Source organism: Botrytis fragariae (genome assembly GCF_013461495.1).
Source record: "Botrytis fragariae strain BVB16 chromosome Unknown tig00000112, whole genome shotgun sequence".
NCBI classification, from domain to species: Eukaryota; Fungi; Ascomycota; class Leotiomycetes; order Helotiales; family Sclerotiniaceae; genus Botrytis; species Botrytis fragariae.
In genome coordinates, this window is record NW_023500997.1 from 938,135 (window position 1) to 962,099 (window position 23,965).

The window sequence follows — 23,965 nt, forward strand, 5'->3', positions numbered from 1 at the left end:
TCAGCAACAATACCTAAGAGAGAGATTGAATGCGAAGCCAAATGCAGTCTCACATTTGACGCTAAATGCGACACAGAAGATGGAAGCATGGCAGTCAAATTCAAGGCATAGATGACGAGACATCTGTTACGATACATGGCATACGGCGGTTAGAGATTAATTATAGGATTTTGGTGATATCTCCTTTGGGTATTTGGTGGGAGCTATGGGACATTTTGGCATTTACAACATACTTTGACTAGAGATACCACCCTTTATTTTATTTTGTTTATGGAAGAGTTTGATTTCCACACAATTTTTGATTCTATTCGATTTCTTTCTGTCTTTTTGACGGGAGTTAATTGATTGAATGCAGGAGGATACTTCATTTGTACATAATTTATTAGCATTCCCATGCAACTCGACGTTCAAGCACAACATTGCAGCTAATTGGGGAATACAGAGTACAATAATCAAATTTTTCTCCTCGCATATCACGACTTTTTTTTCGTATCAGGTCTAATCATGTCAATTCAAACGTCTTTACTATCTTCGAAACCACAACATAGATAAATCCTAGAGTTGATTAAAAATGATTCATGCAATAGTATCACTTGATATTCTGACTGAGTCAAACAGTGATCATGTGTTTGGCTCAGAACTCATGACTTGTCAGATGACTATACGATATGCAAAGAAAGATGTACTGTAGATATTCATCGGCAGTTGACTGACTTATCCTGTCGCGAAAATCCAAGTCGTATGTATATGTTAGGATCATTGGTGGCTTCTGAGTTTGTTGAGTACCCGTATCCCACTCAGCGTATGCTACTTCTCTGTTTATTTACCTTACCTTGCAGGATATCTGCGGTATTTAGAACACAGACCCTGCAATCGTCCAATGGTTGTTGTCTAAAAATGAGGTCAGTCCCAACTATTATTTTGATTCAAATATCATCATGTGATATACAGTACTAGGGCACAGCTATTCGTCGAGTATCATTTTGACTAAAGTCATTCGAATTGCCTATATATTTTCTGATATTGATTGAGGTTTTATTTAACATGTTTTGAATCAATCTATTGACGAACGGCTCACTATACACGATTATTACATACAATTACAGAATCCGGCATATATTGCAATCACATGATTGTATCACATTTGATCCGTGCGCCGATCAAGAACATCAATATATTTATAAATAATATTATATATAGAAGTCTTTATATTGAACTTAAAGATTGAAATCTATTACATAACCCTCGAGGAAAGGTAGCTGCGCACTGCATTTTGAGGCTGTTGGGGCAGTGGTCATGTGACCGCGCTAGCGCTTGCGCTAGTGCCTCGGCACTATAGCATATACGTTTCGTAGCCCTAGCTTTTAGAACCTCAAGCAATATTACAACAGTGTGAACCATAGTATTATATTGACTTCATCATCTCCATGGTGATACCAACAGAGGCAATGACCACAACAGTCCCCCAAGTGGAACGAGGGTCAATCTTGCATAGAAATATAGCCCCGATCCCCATCGCTAGCATCCATACAATGACAAAACAATAAAGGCCATATTTATAATGTCAAATGCAGTTCTTGTCCCCGTGTAGAAGATTCTGCGATAGAAGAACAGGATACTGAGCTTGAGCAGCCCAAACTCGAAAGCTCCGATCCAATCGAAGAAGTACTGGATCTGTAGACAGATTGTCAGTTGGCGTACAGAGACTGTTCGAAATAGTTCTTAGCTACCTCCAAAAGCCTGACTTGTCGGTCGGAATTAGAGAACAGGTGCCCATCTGGGCCCGGAACATCAAGAGCAGGAAGATGGTCCCCTAGGGCTTTTGTCGCGGCTCCCCATATGAGAAGTCCAGAAAGAATACATTCTATGGCCTGGATGCAAATTAGAAACGCCGAAAGATGCGAAGTCGTTGTGGTACATACCAATGCTGGAACAGTCAACCAGTCGTCAATTCCGAGTCTAATCCTGGCATTGACCCGAGTATAGAAGCGCAAAGAGACTGTCACAAGTCCAAGTATTGGAAATAGAACGCTGATGGCAATGATAGCGGTGGATTGGAGTATGTCATTTCGAAAGATTATGCAAATGTGGCTTGCAAAAGAACGCTAAGTGCTGGATGACAGCAACAAAACAAGATTCAAAGCTTAAGTTATGCTCGGAAGGATAAAATAGAAACCTGACGATGCAGGAAAATGAGGACTGATATTCTTTTTTGAGTTTCGATATCAGCTTGAAGCGCCTTCAAATGTACGCAAGCGTAGGATTCTGGAAATCTGAGAAGGCTCAGGCTGAAAGACATGGGTTACCATCATGATGATGCCCCTTAAATTCGGTGCGACACAAGGTTGAGAATGAGGATTGAGGAAAAAAACAATCTAGTATCCTGTTTTCGGTCTGCAGACATTCAGAAACTATCTCCCATACCACCTCAAATGTAAGCAGTGAGAATAAACCTGTCTATTATTGTAATATCGCAAGCAGCCCCCCTCTCCGCTCTAGTCCCCTCCCCGAATTTGCTCCACAACACCTCCAGAAAAAATCGACACCCTTTGACTTTTCGCAAGCATGAATTGAACATCGCGAATTTTTCCACGCCATCCTGATTGGAATGAGATAAGACAGCCAGTAGGGATACGTTATTAGATTAATGCACGCAAGAAGACGAATTGAGATCTCGATTTACCCGATTTATAACGTTCTTCGGGAGATGGTTTCACTTGTCCATCTGGCCGCTTGAATTAATGGCCCTGGTTTTCGAATCCGAACACGGAAAGTCGAAATTGTCCGGACTTTCCGCTATGAGTCCTGCTTACTCTTTCGCCCCAATATCCTTTAAAAGTTTACCGCGAAACAAGTTACCATGAACAGCTTTCCAGCTTCTCAAATACTTCGAAATGGCTTTTGCTCAGCTTTTAGGCACAACGGTAATCTTGTCATTGATGTTGACGATTGCCGAAGCCACTCGTCGTCTTTATTTTCATTCCCTAGCTCATATTCCAGGACCCAAAATTGCAGCACTTATCTACGTACTCAAATTAGCAAGGTCAGTGTGTCGGAAGGCTTGGCCAGGCTATAAAAATAGTGAATATTTGAAACTCTGGTGTTGAGTATATGAATTAACTGTACAATATAAAAACCTAAGCTCGACTATATTCCTGAAGATTCTTTGAACATTCTAAACTTTTGTCAAATTGATACTTCAAATGATGCATTAGAACGTATGTTCAGACGGTTTCTCCCGATGAAAGACTGAAAAATAGATTTTGCGTTGGAAATTGATATCTAAAGGACAACTAATTGATACTTAAGACCTGATCATTACTCTTTTATGTAATATGTATCTCATTAATCCAAGGATCATCAGCCAATTGCCTAGAAGACTTCCTATCTTCCGGTCGCCATTGAAGCATGCCACTCATCATATTCAAAAAAATCTCCTTATTCCTACCCTGAAGACGTACTTCCATTTTCTCTAATTCCACATCTCTCGCAATAGTCATCTCTGCTATCCAATCACCTACACAATCACAATTTAGTTCAACTCTCCTAAAATTTGGCTTTGACTTACACACCTTGTTTATCAAAGAACTCGGGAGTCCGAATACCCCTTTCGAGAAAATCCATGGGAGGAGGTCCCAGCATTCCAATAATCTCTGCTAGATGAGCACGAGTAGAATAGCCTTTTCCATCGCTATCTTCACCATGAAACATATGCCTTCCCTCAGAGAGATCCCAGATCATTGCTCCTACATTCCATATATCAATCGGATAACTCCAAGGTGCTTTTATCATGACTTCCGGTGCCTAATTTTCAAATCACCTCGAACTGCGGAGCCAAAGTCGATGAATACTGAATCACCGAAGATTCTTGGGACATCGAATCTCCGTGAGCTATACACAGTCACACCATCGATTACCTTGCGAGGTGAAGGAGAATTCATCTCCGCTTCTGTAAAGGCATCGAGAATGGATTTGTCCTCGATTTCAGATAGAGTATTATCCGCCTTAATGTCTTTAACATAAGATTAATACTTCTTGGTCTTTCTGATCATGTAAAAAGACAAGATTGAATCATTCATACCGGTATGAACAAGTTTGCATTTAGCATGCAAATGATCCAAAGCCAAAAACAGCGGTTTTAATGCACCTTTCAATATCTTCTCCGTAAAATAATGATTCGGAAGACGATCTTTAAGTTCTCTGAAGCTTTCCCACATTGCTTTCTGAACGAGACAAGTATGATCGCCGCCAGTACGGGGTATCGTAAATACCTCGAGGGCCGTCCTAATATGTCGAAACCCGGGATGAGAATTGTTGCCTTTCCTTAGACGTTTATAAATCTCAAACTCTTCCTTTGGATCTCTATCACGGGTGTAGGTTTTCAGGGAAACGTGTTCATGAGCTCTAGCTTGTCAGTATATGTGTGTATATGTGATATGAAAACACTGGAGATTGCGCGCTAACCAGACTGTGGACTTCGCTCCATATCCAAGCGTTCCAACGACTTGGTATTTGGACATAAATATATCTCCAATATCCACAGGATAGTAAAACCCTTTCCTAAACCCCTCAAGTGATTCCTCGTCAAGTGGTTGAGCATCACTGATCAATTCATACCCCGTTGTGGGGAACCGTAATGGCGGGGATGGTGTTCTTCTGGTCGCTGCTCTTGCCCATTCCAAAATCGATGCCATTGCTGTGTATGCATATTATCATTTTACGATAAAGGATTGAAGGCTATAATAATTCTTTGAAAAATGTTGATTGTGGTGCGGAACGCGCTCATGATAAGAACGTAAGTGTAAGATTTATTGACCAATAAGAACTCGCATATTCACTTCTGAACCCCGCCAAACAGATATTTGTGTAGAAGCTGTCCTGTACGGCAGTTTCGATAACAAAGAAAGCAAAATTATTCTTGGTTGTAATTAGCGATCAGTTTCGTGAACTCGTGGACTTCCAGATTGCGATAAAGTTATAATAAAGTCATTTTACATCATCGTCTACGCAGTGATATCACAAGCAGAATACAGAGCAACTAATTGGTCTCTCGACAAGTAAAACTTAATATTCATAATACAAATTGCTTTATAAAGTTACAAGCGTTTCAGAGGCAATGAGTCTTCCTACATAGGTCTTCAAATTGATCACTGGGTTTACTATCCATCACTCAGGCGCTCATCAATATCGTTACCCCTTCAATTCTGTTGGTCCCATCGCTTTCCTTCAATGAGCCCACCATCTTCGATATATCCGTCATTTCAACTCTTCACCTTCGTCAAAATCCTTCCTACTCAATAACTCTCCATTCAAGATCCTGCCCATGTGTGAGTTCTCAAAATTCTGCCCTTTACGTCTCAACGCAAATACTTTTTGTAGGAAATCAACCGGACTCTCCTCGAAAGGGCAAACCTCCTTCATAACGGGATCAAACGATGCACGACTTGATACAGGGACAAACTTATCACAACCGATTTCGACACTCTCTCGGGGTGGATAATAACAAAGCCCGAGGAATTGGCAAAGTCGAATATATTCATTGAAGCTTCGAAGATATAATTGTCCAGCAAAAAGGTTCAAAAGCATGGTAATTCTTGGGTGAATTGATGGCAGTTTCGAAGTTGTTGGGATTTTGTGAACATCAAGGCTCTCAAATGACTTCGAAGAGAGGCTTAAGCGTGGCGAGTAGATGCTCAGAACGACTTTCTTATTTTTTTCGATGACAAAGCGTAACGCTTGAACTTCGAAAGGACTAAGAATCACACAGATCGAAACCCCGTTTTTGTCCTCAGATGTAACGACCCAGTTGACTGGACGTAAAAATGAATCAATCTCACCAAAGCCGTGCATTACCACAGTTTGCGCAAAGTCACGAGTGACCCAAAGACCTCTAGGCCACTTGGATATATCGAATAATCCTTTTGCCGACGTATTCTTGAAAACATCAAAAGCAGGCAAAAATCCACTCCAAGCGCTGTGGACCATGACACCGGTTGTGACCAGGTTTCTGACATCGGCATGCAACCTATGCTTCGAAGCTGGTACACTTGGGGCATGCTCACGCTGTATCTCCAATTCTTTCTCTGGTTGCAATTCACGCTCTTGTTCTTCGTATAAATTGGCACCTGCAAGAGAATTAAAACCAAACTGAACACATTTTTTTCTAATAGCAATGAGCTCGGCAGAGTATTTTGTGTCTGTATTAGAAGCTGTATCGGCCAGCCAACGCCCGTCAGTTTTTTCTTTACCGAACCCGTATCTTTCTTCCAGGCTCTGTACTTCGTCTTCTTGAACAGATACAGGAATAATGCCAGGATTTGCGCTTAGAGCCTCAAGTCGTTCAAAGTGACGCTTTCCTTGAATTGCCCAAGGCACAACAGACTTTCGAACTTGGTCTAATGTATTTCTTATACACCACAAAAGAACATGCTTGACCTCGATTTGGTCAGACTGGGTCATATCCGTGCAGTGTATTATTTTTCGTTGGATATCTTTTGGCGCACAAAATAATACTGACTGACCCTTTCCCAGTTTTCTCATACGCATACATGCTATCATGTAGGTGTCAGTTATAAATCTTGTCTGTATAATTAGATACTTCTTACCTTGTGCGAGACGATCTTTGTTCAGATCTGGTCCAAGTGTAACAATGGCACGATAGTTAACTGGAAGTTTCAAGTCTGTTCCACGTGTGTGAGATTCATCGAGATAAATCACACATCGGTCCATCTGCTTAGTAAATGGCGAGATAGTGAGAGGCTCGGTCACCCCATCGCGGTTCAGAACGCAAAGCTCATCTGAAGAATCAAAAAATACCGCCGCTTGTACCTCATCAGTGACTGGAAGTTGTGCTAACCATCTACTTGCAACCTCTTCATTTCTCAGCTCCAAAACTTGTGCCCCAACATCAAGGATTACTCTTATTGTAGGTTTCGACGTTATGGCCAGTTTTAGAAGGATTTCGGCATTGAAATCTTCACTCTTGATTGTGGAATCGAATTTGTTTTCAGATTGTAATAAGCATGCGAGTACTTCTGCATTTGTTGAAAGTTGTTCTTCTTGGTCTCTTTGGTGTATTGAGAGCGGAAGAATATACTTACTGTCGTTTGTTCCGCTAAAGCCAGTGAGCGGGTGGTTTTTAGTCCGAGCGATATCCCAACCCGATGAAGAAAGTTTCTTTGGAAATTCTTTCATCTCCTTCGGAAAAACGAGGTGGTTTAGATAGAAATCTATCATTTCTTTAGAGCGTCTTATATGTGCGTATACCTGTTCAGACCATTGGTATGGGTTATTAAGATTGACGCCACTTAATCGCTTGAATTTAGTTTCAATGTTGGGGCAATCTCTGGTCCACTTCTCGTATTCTCCTGGACTGTTGTCCGATCTTAGAAGCTCTCTAAAGCACTGTATTGCTTGGCTTTCGGATAGACCTTCGTAATAGTAGGAAAGACAAGTCAATATAACAGTCACGTCTGGATGACTAAACTCTGCTGCGGATGCAGGCACATCTTTTCCATGATATGGGACTGCTAGTGATGACCGTTTCACATCTAAACCGAAATCGACCCTGAACCTCTTTTTTGAAAAGGCGAAGTGTAGAACTCCGTGAGCAAAGAGACCTCGCAGGAGTAGAAGACCCATTTTCGTGGAGTCAGCATCAAATATCGAATGCTGAATTGCATCTTCATCTATGCTGGAATCTGTGATAAATTGGTATAAGAGGTCTCGATTGCTCTTGGTAAAATGGAAGAAAGATAATCCAGGGAGTCCTTCATCGCAGATAGATTGTACCACTCTTCTAAGAAGTACATCACCGAATGCGGGCTGTAGGATCCGAAATTTCGCAAATTTACCACTACTATCTGGCAAATTCTCTATTTCGAAATCATGTTTGTATTTTTGATCAAGTTTCTTGATACAAGAAGTCAATATCGACAATATTCGTTGAATTAGCATCCAACGATTAGGAGCAAACTCGATAGGCATTTGTCTGCCAAGAGTGTAAATCAATTCAAATCGCACATTCAATATCTCGTCACTCTCGTCCAGGATATCCCTGCAATCTTTGAGCAGCCATTCTTGGGTGTCATTAATTACCTTACCAACAACCTTTGCATCTTGATCCCCAGAAAGTACCATCTCAAGGCCCATCAACTCAAAAGATAGTAAATGTTCTGGCTGCACTAGAAGTACACCACCACAAGTCATGCAAGTCTCGTAAATTTCTCGGAGCTGTTTTGCCCCTTCAGCATTCATTTGTAGCGCACGTGAGATTGGTACAAAAAATATACGCCGGTTGATCATATTACCGAGTTTTCTTACTAACAATTCTCTCATCTGTCTAGACAGCGCCCTGAGAACTACGACGCGACACAACTTTGTTTTGTCTGCCAGAGCTGATGCTACAAGTGGAACGATGACTGAAGATTTTCCAAGTCCCATATTCAATTGCATAACAGAGTTTGCGCCTGATGATGGGTCAATCATTTCACTACTGATCTCAGCCTGATCTTTGCGAATGAGAATTCCGTTCTCCAATTCAAGAAGTAGCCAGTCCGGATACAACAACGGGTCCCAGCCTTGATGTCCCGGATTCGTAAGTTCCATGATAAGTTCTGCTTCATTGCTACAGCAAGCCACCAGACGCTTCAGACGCTGCAGGTCAGTTACAGCCAGGCCAAATTGTACAATTGCCTGCTTCCACTGTTGTGAGAGCTTTATAGGATGAGAACTTGCAATAAGAGCAAGAATAGTGGTTCGAGACAGGCGTGGAAGCATTGTCGTGTTCTCTATAGCTCCGAACACGCTTATAGAACTTAACAACTGCTCTTCAATTCTGAGGTACATGTTGTCTACCAGTGCCTGGCTTCTTTCCAAGAAGGCTGAGAAATCGTAAGCTGACACCGCGGGATCTAGCTTAAAATATGGTATCTCGTGCAAAGCATCCAGACTTTGTTGTAAGTGACGGCTGTATTGGTTCTCAAAGGCTCCGGAAGTGTGCCGAGAAAGTTTCAACAAGAGCTCTGAGACTTTCATATGATTCTTATCGTTGCCCAGCGACGTGGATATCTTAACTAAAAGTAAATTGGACAGGAACAATTCATTTCCATTTACAAAAGTTGGAGGTCGATTCTGAAGGAGGTCCGTGAAGGCAACATAAGCTAAGCTCGGATTATAATTACTGGTGGGTTTCGCATAATCTGACCATCGCTGAGTGATGGGGCACTCGATTGAGTTCGACTTGAGAGCTGATTCCAAACGCAAGATGTAATCCTTGAATTTGATGTTTCTAAACCAAGAATAAAATTTTGCTTGAGCTTGCACAATGGCAGGTTTCATATCAATATATGTTTGAAAATGCTTATCCGTGGGTGCAATAGGCTTTTCAGTTGGCCATTGCAGCAAAAGATGTTCAAGGGTTCTTTCAACAGCACGTTCCTTTTGGTCAATATAAGTCTGCTGTATTCGTCCATCAACGTCCCATTCGATTTCGGCTCCTCTCTTGACAGGCTTGCTTGCAGGTTTTTTCTCATACTTGTATTTTTGAGCGCCGATGAGAGCTTTTAATGAACTTCTGTCAGGCTTGAACCCTTCGCAAAGAGAAAAAAGCTGATATTGAGGAATCTTGATGCGATCGAAAATTGGCATTGTGGCAAATGCTAAAAATGTATGTACAAGCGAGTGCTCGACCTTTTTCGAGAAGATCAACGTGGACAAGAAGATCATGATTTTATACTTATCTCGAGTCTCAATACTGGCTGATAGCTGCTGATAGATTGCACACCAATTTTCAGAAAAGAAAGACTGGGGTGTATCTAACCACTTTGAATTATATCCAATGACATTTTCCGTGATTGAACCAGGTCCAACAATGTGAGTTGACAAAGAATTCATGATTCCCAATAAACCCGTGTAGACTTTCAGTTTCTGTGACCACGAATATGCCAATGCTGCGGTTTTGTATATATCTGCACGTCGACTTGCATCACAGATTCCGTCCCGAGAGTCGTATTCTTTATCTTTGATGGTGGTAAACTCCTCTGCCCCAAAGCCATCGACGCGATAAACAGCATTCCTGATGATAGCCGCAGAAATCAGGATGGGATTGCTGCTATTGTTTGATTCGGGAATCGAGTGCTTCTTATCGGACGCAGTTTGAAATGGTACGAGCTTCTTAGCATGTGTGAAGATGAGGTCGACTTGCTTGCAGAATCGTTCATGCTGAGATAATATTGGGAGATTTTTCCACGAAATCATCTGCATAGATTTTTTATGTGCTGGATAGTATGTAACTTGTGGAGATAAATCTCTCAACTTTAGTAGCAGACCTATCTCGCTAGAGGAAAGCGTGAAGAACGACCACACAGATGAGGAACTTAATCCATTCAATGCTTCTTCCGTACCAGTTTTGCCTGTGAGGGCATCTGGTATAAAATCCGAGGTTATAGAATGAAGATATAATCTAAATAAACAAGTTTTCAGGCTCCCATTATCAATCAGACGGCCAAGTTGAGGATCGATACGATACTCATGATAACTACAGGAGCTCGTCGATGTTGTATCAATGTTCACCTGAACATGGTCATTTTTTCGCGTGAATGAAATTTCGCCGTCTGGAATAATCACAGCTCGCGTTGCTTTGTCGTTACTACACAACACAAGTTTGTTAACTAAGCCAGTAAAGGTACCAATATCCTGATTTTTGTCTACGGACATTCCCCGAAATTGCTTAGAAGAAAGCCTCCAATCTCCTACGGTAACTGAGAAGTCAATATTGAAGCGGGGGAGGCGTAAGTCCAAAACATTGTCTTGCTGGTTCAGTATCATGTTGATGTGGCTTATATCCTCCAAATTTCCGAGAATTTTTGATATGGCATAAGCTGTTGGGCTTCGAACATCGATGGCTACCATTGACTTATTGCTCAAATGAAAAGCTTGGTTCGAAGAATTTGTAATTTGCCATTCACCGTTCGAGGAATTCCATGGCATATCTACTGGCCTCAGTTGTATGATACCGGTTTCATCATTTCGCATGAAAATATAATTTTCTATGAACGAATGTTGGAAGTCGTTTATGAGAATATGCTTGGGAATAACTTCAAAACATTCATGCTCTTTACGAGTTCGAATCACTAATTCATCGCCGAGCATTTTGAAATGAACCTAGAAAATTCAGCATATGCTTGAGTTCAAACATCGAGCTATTGATCTTACTTGTTGCCCGTATACATCTTTTCTAGTCTCAAAAGCCATGCCGGGCATTGTTGATGGGACAACATCCAACGTTTTCTGTACATATATAACATTAGCTTTAGGATACGACACATTGAGATGCACACTGACCTGCCCAAAAATTCTTTGATATGTGGCATGGGATTCATAATCACGAGGTAGACGAGCAAGTGGAGATCCATTGATGAGCAATTCTCCGTCTAGAATGTTCAATTCAACAAATAGTGATTCATGGCCATTAATTGTTGCTGTTTTTGTTCTTAGCCATCTTTCATTTGGCAGATCAAGTGCTTTCCAAGGAGCTCCAGGGTTATAACCAGACCAGAGAGTGTGAATCGTCATGTTAATACCGGCGGCATCATTGATTATGATGCCACGCAGAATTGGTTCGGCGGAATGATTCAATCTATCAAAGCGTCTCAAAGCAAATTGAATCATACTACAAAGTCCAGTAGTTAAGGCAGGACGTCGATCGTGAACTATGATCAAACTCTCGATAAAAATAGTTTGAGGTTCGGTGGAGCTAAGCATAACCTCAAAATTATTGATTCCGACGTCGAATGAACCATGACACGCCAATGCCAATTCAAGGGCTCGAGTTCTTAGTGATTTAAGCTCATCCTCCTCTTGACAATTATGGAGTATGTGAACAACATCTCTAGTCCACGCAATTGTAATAACCTGAATACGTAGGAGTAGTCGAAGACAGCTCTCGCGTACTTTGTCCTTAGTTGAGACACTGAGCAATCGAGTAGTTAGTATAATCACCACACGAACAGCTCCTACATTCTGCCAATTAGACTCTACACTTGATACTATCGCCCCTAAAGCCTGTAAAAGATGTATCCCAAAGGCTTCGTTCTCGAGGTCTTGGTGTGAATCTCGGCATGCTGGTTTATAGGTTGCGGGACCGACTTGCCATGCCGTCTGTGTCAACATTTGGAAGACTTCGACAGAGTTCAAATCAAGTAATCGTGCTTCACTCTCGCGCAGGATATTAAGCCATTGAAGATAATGTCCACATCTAAGAGATGCAAATTGATAAAATTCGTGCAAAGTCAATGTGGCCGGGCAATTTGCTTGATTTGCAAGAGCATTATTGGTGGTACACTTCGTGCCTTCCAAAAAGATTTCCAACTTCATGAACGCCGGAGCGAATCTCATGGTACATAACTTTTGTAATCCCAAGTTTTCACAGAAGTCGTCCGTGATTGCTATTTGGTGAGATCCGTCATTATCTACAAACGTGTAGTTCAATCCAGTTGGCTTCAGAATGTTTTCAACTGTAGCCTGAAAGACAAACTTGTTCTTGTAGTGAGAAACCATGAATGGCTTCGTACTTGACCCTAGACAAACCCTCCCTAAGGGTTTCTGGACATAACGCTCCAAAGCAGTCTTGCTGAAATTATAATAATCGATATCTTGAGAAACCATTGATTTTGGTGAGAATGTGTCCACTAGAAGGCTATACGTGCTATCACGCCAAGCTGAAAAAGCTTTAGGCACGTCAAGCTCAAATACTATCGATTTTGCTTCTGAAACATTTTCTGGGAGAGGGCATTCAAAAACATCAATTGTAACTCGCTCAGCCTTAGTTTTTGCAATACATTTAGGACAATAACTGTGGTGAACATCAACTTCATGACGCTTGCGTCCTTGACCGCGAGTAATCGTTTCCCTCCTGCACATGGTCGATTGATCACTCTCTTTCCAGGAATTGAACTGTTGAACCTTTTTCTCTAGCTCGAGAATTTTTGCATTGCGTTCATAGCGAGCATCAGAGTTAATCCGGTCTAGCAACCTCTGGTGCTGAGACGATTGATCAAAGTAGCGAACAGGAAAGCTTCTTGCAGTGTTTGTTGTGGAAAAGATGCATGGCATTTCGGCGGCCGATGCAGCATTTCTGTTGGTAATATATTGTTCGATAGAGGCCAATCTTAACATTTCTGGCTTGGTAGCTAACAGTAGAGGAGTGAACAAGTCTGATGTGAATCCACATTTGTAATCCTTCACAAGTGGTTCTTGTAAGGTTGTAGATTTGTCTAATGCGACCCATAAATCTAACAACGTCAAGATTCTTACAGATTGGTCTTCGGCGATCCCGTGGTATACTATATCAGAAACTTTCTTGTAGGTAGATATGAGATTCGCCAAAGCGATACAACATGCTTGAGACGCTTTATTTTTGCTCAGCCAACTAGCTAGATGATCTCGAACCCACAGTTCGATGTCTGCCAGATCCAAGCGAGTTCCATCTCTGCTCTGGGAGCTCAAGCACTGAAGATTCATTTTCGGAAGGCTGTGATCCCTTTGAACTATTCGCGAGTCACAAAGAGTTTTAACAAATGCGTGCTTTAATTTTGGTCGGTATCGCGATGATAAGCCGTCGAGATAAGATCGTAGGCAGTTCATGCTGAGTACTGTGTCTTTTTTTGGGTCGAGTGCAGAAATATCAGGGTATTTTGGGGATAACAGCATTGGAAAATTGTTCTTCAAGTAGGATGACACTTTGGTTAATACCTTCTGCACCTGCTGCTGTAGCCCACCGTCAATACACTTTTCGAGTTTGACTAAGCGCCGTTGTACCTTCATCGACATTATGAACAATATTTCTCTGGACATGGGAGACTCTAGTGCGAGTTCTAGAATTTGGCACATGAAAAAGATCATAAACGATTTGTATTGGTAGTGTGATGGATCATTGCAATTTTTTTTCATTAGTCCAGTCTGGAGGCAGACTCGGAGAAAGAGCCAAAAGGGTGAACGACGCCAAGGATGAAGACAATCTTTCCACTGAACGACATCACGGGTTCTCTTTTGAATACGATGGACATCAATACGACGACCAACAGCATGCAGAGACTCCGCAAGCATGCTGGTTATGAGAGATGGGTCGACAGTATCTCGATTCTCAATGTCAGACACGTTTGCTTTACGAGCTTTCGCTCTGACAATGTTTGGCGTCTCTTGCGAGAGCTCTTCAATACACTGAGATAGAGCTTCTTGGAATGATTCTTCGTGGATGCGGTCCCGATGAATGGCTACTGCGGGACCCGGGAAATATCTTCGTAATCGGCCAACAGTCGCCATGACATCTGTATTCCTTGGCGATAACTCAAACATCTCGAATGAATAATATGCTGAGAGTCGTCGAATTATTATTCCTGCATTTTGCGCCTCAATGTGGAAAGCGTAAACGTCTGTATATTTTGCATGGTCAGCAAAAATATTTGGGAGATAAAGATATGTACCTTCAGTGTTCATTGTTTTTAAACCTTTGATAATGTTTGAAAATGGTGTGGCAGTAGCAGATGGATCAAGAACCATGCTATTTATCATCTCGATCATCCTTTTGACTGGTTGTCTTTGATCACTTGGCAGGCAATCATGGAAGTTCTGAAGCTCCCGTTGACAAAGTTGCGAAAGCACAGCATCATATTTCTCTCGCTCATCCTCCTTGTCGGGTAATTTTGGGGGAAGAAAAACATGATGAAAGATGTATTCCAGAGGCAAATTAGAGGTCATTGTGAGATTGCGTTCTTTTGTAATGGCAGGTTGAGAAGCTAACTATAAGAAGAGGCCTCGAGAATGTGCTGTCGTATTAGTTATTGCTTTGATCGTGAACGAGACAAACCTGCTGCCAAGTTCCCAGAAGCAATGAGATTCTAGCTTTAATTCTTCGAGAAGCAATTGCAAAGAGATGATGTTCCGCCTTCATGGATTCATAGATTCCCTCGAAGGTCTCCGTCGAAATTCCCGGGTTGCGGTGCGTTTCCAATGTTGCCTTGCTGCGGTCGAGAACTGTCTGTTGGTAAAGTATAGACTTGGTAATTATGAGCTTGATGTTGAATGATAGTCAAGTAGCTGTCATGCAATTGCAGTCATACCATGACTAGCTGATGGAAGAGGATGTTTGAAGGATGTTTGTTGCTAAAGCAGCAATTCTTGGACATACAAACGCGCGAAAGATAGTATTTAACAAGAGTGGAATCAAATGGAACTCTCCTCTTATCACCTTTTTTTTGCCGCTGGAAGAGGTAGTGGTTGTGTTACCTTTTCATTGCTATTTTCTCATCCTCGTCTTCTCATATCACACGGAGAAGCGGTTTCCCCATGGTTGCTGATATCCATTGGACTTGGACGCCCGCGAAAAGCGATTCTTTCAATGCAGAGCACCCATTTCCGACTTCTTTTTTCGATACTTGTCGAATTAAATAGCTGGTCTTACATTTGAATAGGAAGCAGAACGGCAAATAACATGGGGAGAGCAAGATGATTCGTCCTGGTGTTGAGATTCAGGTTGCATTTGTTGTTACCAAAATGAGGCTTCACCTGGTGTGAGCATCAGTGAAGTTACATCAGTGCGGGGTTGTGCGCTAAGGTTAATCCCACCAATCTCCCAGCAAGCACGGCAAGCACGGCCACGCTCAAAATAATCTGCACGGACCAGGATCTCCTTTCCCATCAAGAAAGCTAAAATTTGTTTTGATAACCAACCTGGATTTCAATATCCGAATGCACCTTTAAAAGCCAAACGGTCTATCCATGCTACTTCGAGATCGGTCCAATCAACTCGATATGCATCCTGAGCGCAAACAATATGGGCCTAAGAAAGACAAACAAACATGTCAGCATGTCAGCTACAACTCGACCACTAGTATCTTGTGAGTCTTATCGATCCATGTCTTGGACAGCGAATCTACAGAAGTTTACACTTGATCGTCGATTAGCAAGTGGCTCCTATGGCAGAGAATGCCGAGAGTGAAATGTCATGAATAGTTGGAAGAAGCTGCGGTAAATCATCCCTTCAACTTCCAGCCTCGAAGGGATATCCAAAGCCAACCTTTACTTAAAGGCTGAAACGTCATAATTGGTTGCAAGTGCTACATCGAAGACACGGGAAGTGCACGCGAGAATGGCTCGGCTGGAATGTACTTCCGGAAGGTAACATTCCCTTAGCTTTGCGCGTAGCGGCAGGAAGATTCCTATCTCTGGTCGTCTTAATATATCATACAAGAAGAGACCGCTCGATGAAAAGTCAAAGGGAAAGCATTGTAGGTACAGAAATATACGATAGCTTTTTGGAACTCAATGCGTGTTTCCACGATAGTTGAGGGCAAATTGCATCAGCTCAAGGATAAATGCATTCGTGGACGCGGTAGACATCAAGTGACTTGGCAACGCGGTCTCATATTCCACGCCTCTACATTCTTCATGTCCGTTGATATGCACAACAAAATTTACAAGTATAAGTCATTCTCATACTCTCATTCCTTCTTTCGTACACGCATTGTTCCCTTCTCTTTTTCCAGTTAACGGCATTATTTCCAATATGAGGACTTCAAGCTTGTTAGTCTTTCTGGTCTTTACCAGAGGTATTTTAGGTGGTATCTGCACTCAAAATCAATGTGCAGATGCTATTACATCCATTGGTGAAATTAACGTTGGTCTCCAAAGTCGTTCATTAGATTGCGCCAAATTCATAGCGACTACTGTCACTCCCAATGCTTCGTTCGTCAGTTCTAATCTCATTCAGATTCTTCGCTAATTGATATAGCATTGCTTTGATCACTACGAGTGCCAATATGGAAGATTATCCCTACGTTCCTTCTCAAACAACAGCCAATCATGGTACAATTCCTACTTATGCATCATATTGCACCGACGCAGCTGCGTATTCCTCTGCCTGTGATTGTGCGGGAGTTACACCATCAGCAGTCGTCGCTCCCACTCCAACTACCTACCTTTACGATAAACTGCCCCTTTGCGCGAATCCGGCTACATGTGCACAAGGATATAATGAGGCTTCTTGTGGAAATGGGGCTGGAATCTGTATTCCTGGTGGCGGGAATGATGATTCTGGTTTCTGTGTCGCGGCAGGAGTGAGTATAAGCGATTCGATGCTTCTTTTGTTTTTGATACCTCCTTTTGTTTCCCAATCTCAATCCTGGCTTTCGTCTTCCGTCTACGCATTTCTTTTGCTTCCCAGTATCTCATTAATACCTTAATTTCATGAGTTTCCTTCAAAATATGTTCCAGATAGGCAATACTGATTACCCGATCTTGCAGACTTGCGGAATTACCTGTGAAAACAATTCGGATTGTACAACTGGCATCTGTCTCAGGGATGTTTGTTGTGGTTCTACCTGTTATAATCCTTCGGTTCAATTCGTTACGACATGGCCTCCTACTCCCAATAAGCTTGCCAAGAAAGACTTTAGAAATTTTAAGGATCTTTTCAGCAAGTTCAATGGGGCAAAATCGAAATTATTAGGCTCTTCGAAGAACAAGATCTTGGGTACTCACCTACCTGAAAACCCTCAGCCTACGAACTTCTTTAAGGGAGGATTTTGAGATGGCATTTCTTGGATTGTCATGGTATTGAGATCAGGTTAGGCTAGAGTAGATGGAATTTAGATTACTATCGGATATGTATCTCTTTCTGTTGAAGTTGTATGGAGGAATTGAAAGTGTTCAGTCTTTTTCTTTGCGTTCAAGTACATGACATATATCAATGCGTCGTCTTTCTCTTCTTTTACCAGACTCTTTCTATCTAGATTACAAGAAAATACAAAATGGAAATTTTTACACGGAAACCAAAAATTGCCAGCGGTCCAGGCTCAATATCTTATCGTATTGATATCATTACTGCAATGATATCAGATGACTCATTCCAGTCTTGGAATCCGACGTTTTACGTAGTAATTAATTTATTGAGAACAATACAGCTCGTGAGTGAGACGTATTATCATAATGACGATTGCTGACAGAATTTAGTATCCGAAAAGTTCCCGGGTTTGGGGGCGGAAATGCAGATATAAATGCCATACTACCACACGTCAAAATCTGACATCCTATCCGACCTCCCCAATTATATATAAATTGTACCTCACATTCCTCATTGCCATCCAACTCCAAAATACCTCATCGTTTCCATTCTACAAACTCCAGTATCTCTATTTTTACTTTTTTCAAAAACGAAAAAATGACAACCTTCATCGGTTTCCTCTCCTCTCCCCTCTCCCCAACAATAAACCACATCGTCCCCTACATCCTCACAAACTGGACACTCTCCTACCTCGTTCTCGCCTCACGCCATTGGAAACAATACTACGGATTCGATCACAATGAATCCCCCCGCTACGATGTCCAAGAATATGGGGAACGAATGGTGAAAGAGGGGAAATTGACTAAGAGACAGTTGGATAGGATTAAGAGGGTACAGAGCGCGTCGAGTAATAGTATTGAACATTTTGCGTTCTTTTTGGGGTGTATTGTGAGTTTTCTTTTTTGGATTTTGGGGGAGGTTGGTAGTGGGGGTCAGGAATTGAAAAGGCATTTTTGGGAGATGGGGAAGGAGGAGGGGTAACAGATAGTGAGACATGGATTGTTGAAAAACTAACAACCCCAGATCTTAGCACAACAAGCAGGACTCCCCGTCCAAACAATCAATAAATTCGGATTATCCTATAATCTAGCGAGAATCGGATATGGATTTGCTTATACGTTCATGGAAACGAGGAATACGAGTGTATTGAGGACGGCGTTTTGGTGGTTGGGGAATGTTAGTTGTATTGGGATTTTGTTGAAGGCGGGGAGGGCGCTTAATGAGGGGGTTTGAGGGTGTGTGGTGTGGTGAGGAGAGAGGGAGAGGGAATGAGGGGGAAGGGGTAATTAGGAAGGAAAATAATATGGTGGATGGGGTGGGATGAAGATTCTAGGTGGGAGAAATGAGTTTAGAATGCAGAAAAATAGTGAATAGAAGATGGCTAATACTTGAGATACACCAGAGTCCTGTTTTCTCTAGGCAGAATTGACTCCTCTCTGGTTTCAAAGAATAGCATTAAGGCAACAAGGCCGCTTATTCAGTCGATAAGAATCATTGATCATGATCCGTGTAGTACTATACTCAGTGCTACTTGCGACTTCCCTCTTCAATATCCTTGAGTCTATTCGTTCTTCGTCGTCATAATACAAACGACTGCTGAATCTATCATTCGGATCAACTCGATTCCCACTTATGAGATCACGTAGGTTTATAGAAATCCCCGGACGTCGCTGGCAGGAACATTGTTTTCGCAAGGGCAGTGTGGAGAGTCTGGGGAAGAATTGTATAGAAATAAAACGCGTATATAAGGCATTTTAGCTTTTTAATGCGAAATTTTCTACTAGAATAAACGGAACAGTGCTCTGTAAGATAAATGCGTCGATGTTTTGTGCAGAAAGGAAGATGATACAGCAGCGGGTAATATGGGATACATTTCCAGTGAAAACCGTATGCTTCAAACATTATGATCAGCGAGAAATTCTCGCTGAGAATTTGAACTTCTTTCTGCAACTGTTTACTACAGGCGAAGTCTGATACTGCGTATTCCAAGTGAGCCAGGGTAATATCCTGAGATGCTGCAAATCGGGTTGTCTAGGTAGTGAGAGTCAAGTTATGCGAGCTTCTTGAAGCCGGTGCTGCTGCATGACAAAAAGAAAAAAGCTAATAGAATTGCTGGAGTATATCTCTGGAATCTAAAAATAAGACTGATGATGACCTAATGGGTCTTCGTATCGTCCTTTCACAATTTCCTCATTCGGCTGCAGTTATTTATCAAGGTCAGCAACTGCAGTATCGATTTACCCATCACTGTCTTGGCCAGAAGATACAAGCAGAGTGTGAATGAGAGGCTCAGTTGACAAGACTATTGAGGAAATCTCCGGTTTTCGAGTCTGTATCAATCGGTATGGTCTGCTGATGAAATGTATTCAGCTATGTCTTGACTTTGGAATGGCTTGATCAAAAATAATGATGTCAATCAAGAAGATCATCTTGACTTGGAATTCAATGTATTCTGAAACAGACCATTGTATCCAATTGATGACGGCAAAAAGAAGGGAGGTTTTGGAAGCTTGAATGCTGAATGTAGAGCGAAGATTGAGTATTAGTATTGCATCTCGGATAAGCTTCTTTCCCTGAAATGCAGCTATAGATTGATGGGAGGAAGGGATTACACTAATACACTAAATTGATAGAATAGCTTGTCGAACTCCTCTATGAAAGAACTTGTTATTACCAGTGCACTGAAAAATGCTTGAAAACAATTCCAAAAATCCGCACGTTACAGAGTTAAAGAAAACTATCACACCATGCTGGTACGCGGTAGACTGAAGCAAAGGACCTGCATCTGAACATGCCTCTCAATGACCCTAGGCGGCCGGTCGATTGCCCGAAGTTCAGATGTCATGATTGGATATACTCTGCTGCTTTTCCGCCGGGCTCAAACTATGAGAGATGGCGTATGTATTGAATATGCCAGTCGATATACCAACTCAAATCAATCAGTAATAGAGTGCGACGTAGTGAAGAAAAGAGAGCGCTTCTGGTAACCAGAAGAATAGGTTGAATAAAAATAATGAATAAACACCTAATATCCATTTCTCATCTTATATACAAACAGCAATCTAGCAGTGACAAAATACCACACACCAAAATTGGCTAGAGGTGAAATACCTTCTTACAGCGCATGATGTTCAAGGTAACCTCCTAGCAAGGAAGATATAGCGCAAATTGAACTCCCTGCATATTCATATCTGCGACAACTTGGCTATATCCACATTATTTATTGCCATGGTCTTCACAGAGTCTTCAACGCTCAATCCACTCTGACTTCGCTCATAAGATGAAGACATCAATATCCCAGTACTCCAACGAAGTCTTGTGTTGGTGATGGTGGCTTACAGCTTTCATCTAACTTTATGAGGCTAGCGTCCCTATTGAGCCACTGGGTTGAGAACCTCATTGTCGCACTACGATAGGAATACCTACCAGTGATCAGAATGTGAATTATTTGTATAGTTTGAAAAGAGGCTGATGATTATTTAATGGTAAAAATTGAATCATATCAATCGTCTAGCCTCGACATCTGATAAAGGAGACATTAGAATATTATGGTAAATATGTACAAACCACCCGGGGGGCTAATTATAATTCTACAGTTTTTCCGAACATGCCTTCCTCAAACTATGCTTTCCAATGCGAATATCTTCCGCCGGAATCAGCTGAACCAATTCCATTGGCAGCCTTTTTGATCCAAGCTTCAACAACCTTGAAATATTCGTCATTGTTCTTCTCCAAGAATCCGAAATGAGCATTGCCATAAACACCAGCATCAGCCATCTTGATCCAATCGGTCTTTACACCGACTTGATTGAGGTATTGAATAACACAATGTTCGTAAGTGATGTGAGGAGATGCTTCACCGGTGAATGCGACGTATGGTACCTTGGCTACATTAGGAAGAGTATGGATGGTGTAATTTGCGGCGCTGCTTTGTTGAATGCAAGATCTGCTCTCTGGGGTATCCTCGCCAACCGTCTCGGTCATGAGTTCGGTATAGTTGGAGATAGGAGGATCATAATTAAGATTAGAGACAGTCAAGCCAAATGGACGAGCAGCTGATCTTCCAACAGAAGATGTTGCATTTCCGGTATAGGATTCGAATGGAATGTTTCCAGGTTCGAGGTTGACATTTCCGAGCACGAGATCTGGACATTCGTCTGAAATTACAATTGGGTGAATTGCGCCAATGGAGTGAGAAATCAAAAACGATGGACCAATCAATTGAAGAAGTTCGCAACCAGCAGCACGCATCGATATTTCTTGTCGAGTATTGTTGGTAGTCAACGGCATGAAAGAACTCTCAAATGCATCAAAGATAGGATCTCCTCTAACTCCAGTACCGGGCCATTGAGTATGTTGTTGGCTTTGGGGATAAGCGTTGGCGATTTCTGGAGCTGTGAATCCGACCTAGGAAAATGATAAGTTTCTGTTTGGATAGCGCATATGGAAGATAAAACTTACCTCACTAATGTTTGCAGTTGATCCAATTCTCAAAGGATATCCTACAAGATCCTCTTGGGTTCCGCGCCCTACACTAGTTTGATCGACAACGTAAACTTGGTAACCCAAGTCTAAGAACATCGATGCAAAGCCTTTGCGATTATCAGGTGTGTTGAGCCATGTCTATTTTTGGTCAGTCGATGATGGCTTTCAGAGGGATTAAGCGCGACATACTGCACCGGAAACTCCCCCGCCATGAAATAAGACCACAGGATATGGTTTCTGGATACCCTTATGTGGAGTCAACTTTTCAACATACGCCTGATCGTAGGTCAACAGACCAATGGCTGCGTTCACGTAATGCCCTCCTACCCAGAAAACATCGCGTTTGTAAGATGTCTCCTGAGATTCACATTGTGGTCTGATACCATTGATTCCAGTACAATCCAGATCATCTGAAGATTTAGCTGAAGAGACCGTTGCAAGGCCGATAATGAGGGACCAGAGGAAAAACATCTCGTGAACAGAGCGAAAGTGGTAGGTGAGATGAAGATCGAGTTTGAAGTCAGAAAGAAAAACAAACTTTCAGAAAGGGTTCATGCCACTACATGGTAAATTAAATGACAGCGGACTAGAAGTCTAAATCCGCCTTGCCTTTGCTTGTACGCAATTTCACGAACTCCGCAGCATTATTATCGGATATTGTAGATCATATCCCATTTTGAAATACCCACAGATTACCCACAGATGAGGTTTATGAGAGGCGGAGAAATTCTCCCATCATAAAGTGCGATTGAAGGAAATTATGATATTGTATCCGATATCGTTTACACAATAATCCTCCAAGCTAAGTGCTAGAAGCATGTGCTAAAAGCATGTGCGTAAGGATTATTCTCTGGGCATCTGTCACTTTGACCGCTGTATGCTCAAGTTCATCTCTTAATGACATGGAAGGATTCTGGAATCTCAATCGAGACCGTTGAAATGTCAGAACCGAGTGAGTCTCAAAGAACTCTTATATTAAGAGCAAGGTCTCGTTATATATATGTGATGTTTGTAGTTGAGACGAAACATCTCGCATATATAAATAAAGGCAAAACCCGTAAGTTTTGAAATTTGAACGGACGAAACGGAATTTGTATGAGGAAGACTTACTACAGTTCTAAAATTGCATTAAACTGGATGAAACTAGAAGAGAATTTTTTAGCAATGATTTAGTAGGGATTTTCCTGTGTCTTTGAACCGATTTTTGTATCGTGCGTAATCTTGCGAGTCATGATCACGAGATATGCCACTTGCAGTCTCACCATTTTCTTGTTTTGGGAGCACAACACTGGTAACCGTGATCAAGTGGATTTGTTCAAATCGGACAATAAATCGTTCAGGTTTTCTTGAACAAATTTCGTAATGCATACGTATGTCGAATTTCATTTTTATGAAAGTTATGATAAGAGCGTTCTTCAGTATGTCAATGCATTCATTGTTACATCGTTCCGGCACTTTCCCACGCATTCTATTATCTATGAATACTCATTCAATAGTCGTACCCCGTACGAGGTTATGAAGGTTATATGTTAGCCGTGGATCATGGATTTTCTTATCCATTTTCAAGGAGATCTGTACGAATTCTTACCTCGCTTCCCCATTAAAAGTTTGTTATATCACATCATCTTAATCAACCAATTTTTGCCTTTAGTTTGCGGAAAGCCCGAAATTTCGCCTCGCGAGGATTTCTGAAAACCATCCGCTTATCACAATCATTAACAAATCGCCATTCAGCGTTCGAATGATCTACATATAGGAATGAAGATTAGGAAATTCATCCGACAGTGAGGCCGGGGGCAAATGTGACCACCCACTGTTACACAGGAATTACCCAAACTCTGGTAGACCGATGTTCAAGGT

The 23,965-nt window shown here is 41.7% G+C and overlaps 5 protein-coding genes across 5 annotated transcripts; 2 read left to right on the plus strand and 3 right to left on the minus strand.

Moving 5' to 3' along the window:
• Positions 1–3,326: 3,326 nt before the first annotated feature.
• Positions 3,327–4,716, minus strand: Bfra_007856la (putative protein kinase domain-containing protein; the record flags this gene model as incomplete). The annotated part of the gene is made up of 6 exons (XM_037338224.1): positions 3,327–3,517; positions 3,573–3,746; positions 3,821–4,012; positions 4,082–4,402; positions 4,465–4,504; positions 4,618–4,716. 6 exons carry the CDS (start codon positions 4,714–4,716, stop codon positions 3,327–3,329), a joined length of 1,017 nt encoding a protein of 338 aa, XP_037190287.1.
• Positions 4,717–5,256: 540 nt separating this feature from the next.
• Positions 5,257–15,538, minus strand: Bfra_007856lb (uncharacterized protein; the record flags this gene model as incomplete). The annotated part of the gene is made up of 7 exons (XM_037338225.1): positions 5,257–6,551; positions 6,606–11,163; positions 11,215–11,289; positions 11,344–14,432; positions 14,484–14,799; positions 14,867–15,037; positions 15,461–15,538. 7 exons carry the CDS (start codon positions 15,536–15,538, stop codon positions 5,257–5,259), a joined length of 9,582 nt encoding a protein of 3,193 aa, XP_037190288.1.
• Positions 15,539–16,323: 785 nt separating this feature from the next.
• Positions 16,324–17,586, plus strand: Bfra_007857 (putative phospholipase a2 protein; the record flags this gene model as incomplete). Its single annotated transcript, XM_037338226.1, has 4 exons — positions 16,324–16,513; positions 16,545–16,743; positions 16,790–17,114; positions 17,302–17,586. The coding sequence occupies 4 exons, from the start codon at positions 16,324–16,326 to the stop codon at positions 17,584–17,586; spliced, it is 999 nt and encodes a 332-aa protein (XP_037190289.1).
• Positions 17,587–18,217: 631 nt separating this feature from the next.
• Positions 18,218–18,853, plus strand: Bfra_007858 (uncharacterized protein; the record flags this gene model as incomplete). Its single annotated transcript, XM_037338227.1, has 2 exons — positions 18,218–18,508; positions 18,644–18,853. 2 exons carry the CDS (start codon positions 18,218–18,220, stop codon positions 18,851–18,853), a joined length of 501 nt encoding a protein of 166 aa, XP_037190290.1.
• A 2,388-nt stretch (positions 18,854–21,241) lies between these two features.
• On the minus strand, positions 21,242–22,576 carry Bfra_007859 (putative alpha beta-hydrolase protein; the record flags this gene model as incomplete). Its single annotated transcript, XM_037338228.1, has 3 exons — positions 21,242–22,027; positions 22,082–22,243; positions 22,295–22,576. The coding sequence occupies 3 exons, from the start codon at positions 22,574–22,576 to the stop codon at positions 21,242–21,244; spliced, it is 1,230 nt and encodes a 409-aa protein (XP_037190291.1).
• Between the last annotated feature and the right edge of the window lie 1,389 nt (positions 22,577–23,965).